The sequence below is a fragment of the Panicum virgatum genome, chromosome 8K, assembly GCF_016808335.1.
Source record: "Panicum virgatum strain AP13 chromosome 8K, P.virgatum_v5, whole genome shotgun sequence".
Taxonomy (NCBI): domain Eukaryota; kingdom Viridiplantae; phylum Streptophyta; class Magnoliopsida; order Poales; family Poaceae; genus Panicum; species Panicum virgatum.
In genome coordinates this window covers 10938681-10943546 of record NC_053143.1, presented here as the reverse complement: position 1 = coordinate 10943546, position 4866 = coordinate 10938681, and the positions used below count along the sequence as shown (strand labels likewise).

Here is a 4866-nt window from a genome sequence, read left to right as displayed (position 1 = left end):
TTGAAATCCCCATCCGGTACCTCAAATCCAAGTCCCTTGAGATCATTTACAATGTCATTTAGCCGGTTGAACATCTCGGCTATGCTCTCATCCTTCTTCATGGTGAATTCACTAAAATTTCCTTTAAGCAAGTATAGCTTGGCCTCCTTCACCGTTGATGTACCCTCATGAATTTCCATGAGCTTCTTCCATATGTCATTTGCATTGGTGAGGCTCTTGACTCTATTGAATTCATTTACATCAAGAGCACTAAAGAGCACATTAACCCCTTGATCATTTAGTGTCTCATTTTCCTCATCTAGGGGTGTCAAACTCTTTGGGTCCAAAATGACATATCCATCATTTACTACTCTCCATAGCTTTCTACTCATGGCTTTGAGATGAGCCGACATCCTAGTCTTCCAATAATCATAATTGTTCCCATCAAAGAACGGTGGCTTCCCAACATGAATCCCATGATCACTAGTCATTGTTCTACTCCAAGATGGTTAAATCCTTAATTAATGGAGTACTTAGCTCTGGTACCACTTGTAGGATCAAGAACACCGACTAGAGGGGGGGTGAATAGGCGGTTTAAAAACTAAACCCAACAACACTAGAGAAATTTAATTAGTAACAAAGGAAAGCCCTATGTCAAGCTATTACAATCTCTAGATGGGTTTGCAATCTAGGGTGACAAGACACGAATTAAGCTCTAGTAAAGTAAATTGCTCAAAGTAAAGACAAGAATAAAAGAGAGCAAGAGTAGTAACCGAGCTTGACACAAGAATATATCCCGTGGTGTCGATGACTTGCCGGTCACCCCTAATCCACGTTGAGGTGGATTCCAAGAATCAACCGCTCCTCTATCAAGAACCTCTTGATCTTGAGCCGGCTTGAATCAAGGAACCGCTCCACACCTCGATTCCACTAGAGTTGCTCTTCACCACTCCGGTGAGGTGAGCACAAGACCTCTCACAACCGAAATCGGGGCTCCTCAACAATCTCCTTGGAGGTGCTCCACGAAATCCACTTCTCCAAGCCGTCTAGGGAGCGGCAACTCCCAAGAGTAACAAGTTGATGACGCTTGCTTGAAGTTTCCCTAATGCCACAAAGCTCAAACTCTTGATGCAATGCACTAGGAAGCTCTCACACTCTTAAAAATGCAATCTCTAAGCAAGTGTGTGTGAGAGAGGGATGCCTTAGCTCTAATGTGTCAAGAATGCTATCCAAATGGCCAAGAGAGTCACCCAATGGCCGGGCATTGGGTATATATAGACATCCCTCCAAAAACTAGCCGTTACACTCTTTTCTGCGAAGTCGCGGACCGTCCGCGATTCAAAAACCGGACTGTCCGCCGTTATAAACCAGTGAGTCAGAGTGCATTTAATGCATGTCAGAACTAGCCGTTAAGCCCTGGCGGACCGTCCGCGCCCCAGTGGCGGACCGTCCGCAGTTAAGAGTTCCAACCCCACCAGAGACTAACAACGCCTCTGGAACAATTTTGAGATTAGCCTGCGGACCGTCCGCGCCTCAGGAGCGGACCGTCCGCAGTTTAACTTTGAAGCCCACACCAGAGAGACACCCTTTCTGGTAAAAAAAGAAAAACAGTAGCGGACCGTCCGCCCACCTGGGCCGGACTGTCCGCCAGCCCACCAGAGCCTCTGCAAGCTCTCTGGAACGATCGCGGACTGTCCGCCCCTCTGGGCCGGACAGTCCGCCAGCCCACCAGAGCCTCTGCAAGCTCTCTGGAACGGGCGCGGACTGTCCGCCCCTCAGGTGCGGACTGTCCGCCGTTACTCAGAGAGCTCTCGAACTTAGTCTATTTCAAAACTTTTCAAAACGCCGTTAGCCCTCATGCATGCAACTAGATATTTTGAGCAAAATGGCACTAAAGACCCGTCAAGCATGAGTACACAACCCCTCTTGATAGTACGGCTAACTATCCAACAAATCCGGTCACTTTTCATCCACTAAACGCCTTGTGACCGGTAAAATGTAAAAGCCCTATTTTATACCTTTGCCTTGAGCCCGAGCTTTGCTCATCATCTCCAAAACTCCATACGTTCACAACCAAATGTCTTTCATTCGTGAATCAACCTATACTCATCTTCTCAAATGAAATCGTTAATCCACAAACCGTTGTCATTAATTACCAAAACTCGAATTAGGGGCCTAGATGCTTTCAGACATCATACTTTTCGAAAAATGCCTGCCATTTCCTCTCAATCTCTTCTATGGAGCAAAGGTCATACATAAAAATCCTGAACTCAGCCTTCACTATATTATCGTGAACATTGCGCACAAGGTTCTGCTCAATATGCCATCCGCAAAGCCTATGCGGTGAATTCGGCCACACCACACTGATTGCTCTCTGCATAGCGAGGTCTCCATCAGTGATCACGGAAATAGAATGCTTCTGAACATTAGCTTCAGTAAATGTTTTCATTTTCAGCAGCCACACATATGACTCGATATTCTCGTGAGAAATAATTCCACATCCGAAAATAACTTTGCGGTAATGGTGATTCACTCCAACAAAAGGAACAAGGGGCAGGTTGTACCGATTTATTTTGTAGGTGCTATCAAATACAACAACATCACCAAATGCTTCATAATCAAGCAGATATTGAGTATCACACCAGAACAGTCCCTGCAGGTGTCCTTCCCCATCAGTCATGTACTTGAAAAAGAAATCAGAATCTCTAATTTGACGTTCCATCAGGTGACTGATTATTGTTTGAGCATCACCACCAGCAATTATCTCTTGCTTATAGAGATGGCAGAAATTATACAAGTCCCTTGATGTATAGCCAACCTTGTCATACCCACCGTACTGCATCTGCATAATTTCAAATATCTGGTGTTTGCGGATCCCAGCAACCCCAACTAGACGATTTCAGCCTTTTGCGCATCGCTGATTGATCGATGTGAACGCAGCAGACAACCAAGGTCGGCTGGAGCCAGCGGATGGTTATGTTCATCGATGAAATTCTTCACATACCACTGCCCGCTGTTTCGATCTAGTGCAATCACCAATTTTGCAGGGCATCCAACACGAGTTATATCCCGTGGCCTCCGCTTCTTAATCTCCTTCTTCACATACTTCTCTTCACGGTAACCTTGACGACTGCAAACATACCGCCGAAGGGTGAGCTCAGTGTGGTCACTGTTCCACTCAACATAGCTTTTCCTCACACTAAACCCTTTGCCAAGAGCGTATGCGTTATAAAACTGATATCCTTCATCTTCATCAGCGAACATCTTGCTAACGATTTCACTGTACTCCATCAAATTCTTAAGATCCGCCATTTCCTACTGCACCTATCAACAACATTAAATAAATTAAATATACACAGAAAATTTACAGCATTTCTTTCACCTGAGAATGCAGACTACAAACAAATATTTCGCTCCCAATCATCTAATACTATCTTGAGCAATTTATCATCTAATCATGAAACAAGGGACCCATCAAGAGGAGGCGGAGTTCAAGTACCTGTGGATGGATGCCCAAACACGGGGCAACTGGGAGGGGACGAAGCAGGCGCAGGCGGCAACCTCGCGACTCGAGGGCGTAGGGAACACAACCGGCGGCGTTCAAACCCTAACTAGCGCGCGGAGTAGGGCGACGGCCTATGGCGGCGAGGTCTAGGGCAGGGAGGTCGACACAAAGTGCGAGTGCGGGGCCGAGTGGAGGGTGTCAGCGGTCACGGCGGAGGGAGCAGAGCAGGGCGGCGGTGACGCCGGCGGCGACTGGGACGGAGCAAGGCGGCGGCGAATTCGCGGCGATCCAGCGAGGGGCGACCGATCGAAGGCAGGCGGTAGCACTGTGCGGGCGGATAGTCCAGGGGCGTGGGGTTTGGGGGGGGGGGGGAGGGAGAGGGCAAAATTACCACAGTACCCTTCCATACATCAAATTAATTAAATTAATTATTTAGGGGAGGCACCTCCAACCATTATAAAAGACCTCAAAGTTGTTAATTATATGGTAGTTTTATGGGAATTTATATCTGGATCCAATGGCAAAGAGACGAGCCACAACCTCTAATGATATAAAATCATATAAATACAAGTCCTTTAATGATGAATTATTATCTCTAACCAATACTATATATATGTGCGCCTACATTATCTCCAGATGGGTGGACGGGCTACGCCCACATGGAGCAGCCAAAAAGGAGGTTATCGATCATGTTCCAACAATGCCTAATGACCCTTACAGGTGTGCCAGTTGCCACGTCCTCTTGTACCAAGACTGTTTATTTGATGATTAAAGCTACACGTACACACGCCCTCTATTTAAAACCACAACCAATCTCTTCTTTAGATGCTATGTATACATCCTTTTCATCCTAGGAATTAGGATACCCACCAAAATAGAAGGTTCCATTTGATGTTGCCAGAGACCAGTACACTGCAGGGCCTTTGGAGGCTTCAGGAGGATTATTCAACATTCAGAACGTATTCATCACAGTCAATGTGTCAAAAAAGCAAGGGTCGTTACAAGGGGTGTTTTGGCATTTGCGGTTGGTAGAGTTGTATAAAAAACCCTTGAATAGTAGATCGTTGGTACTCCGGTGAGCTAAGTGCACATGCCATCTCTTTGTCCCTTGCTAACCAAGTAAAGCTAGCTCGCTGGCTGCAACAGGACTTCAAACTACATGACTAGTAGAAAGGCGTGTGTATGGAGCATTTGGTGTGTGCTAGTGTATTTCATTTGACATGTAGTTGTTTCTGTCCTAAGAATGCCCGTCCTAAAGGTAGACGCCACGTATAAATTAAATTAGTGTGATTTTGTCCCAATCAACTATAGAAAAATAACAAATAGGAATCAAGATTTTTTACATACTATTGGCGTGAAAAATCAAAATACTGTGCACACTG

General features: G+C 45.8%; 1 protein-coding gene across 1 annotated transcript; it reads right to left on the bottom strand.

Annotated features, from left to right (window-relative positions):
• Positions 1-2164: 2164 nt before the first annotated feature.
• Positions 2165-3291, bottom strand: LOC120645432 (protein FAR1-RELATED SEQUENCE 5-like). The gene is made up of 2 exons (XM_039922216.1): positions 3016-3291; positions 2165-2821 (listed from the first exon to the last, which is right to left on the bottom strand). The coding sequence occupies exons 1-2, from the start codon at positions 3289-3291 to the stop codon at positions 2165-2167; spliced, it is 933 nt and encodes a 310-aa protein (XP_039778150.1).
• Between the last annotated feature and the right edge of the window lie 1575 nt (positions 3292-4866).

Bases quoted from the DNA above. Each gene is read 5' to 3' on its own strand.
- LOC120645432 (XM_039922216.1), bottom strand. From the start codon at position 3,291: ATGGCGGATCTTAAGAATTTGATGGAGTACAGTGAAATCGTTAGCAAG. The intron at 2,822-3,015 runs GTGATTGCACTA...GAAATTATGCAG, and splicing joins TTGGATGCCCTGCAAAATTG to ATGCAGTACGGTGGGTATGA.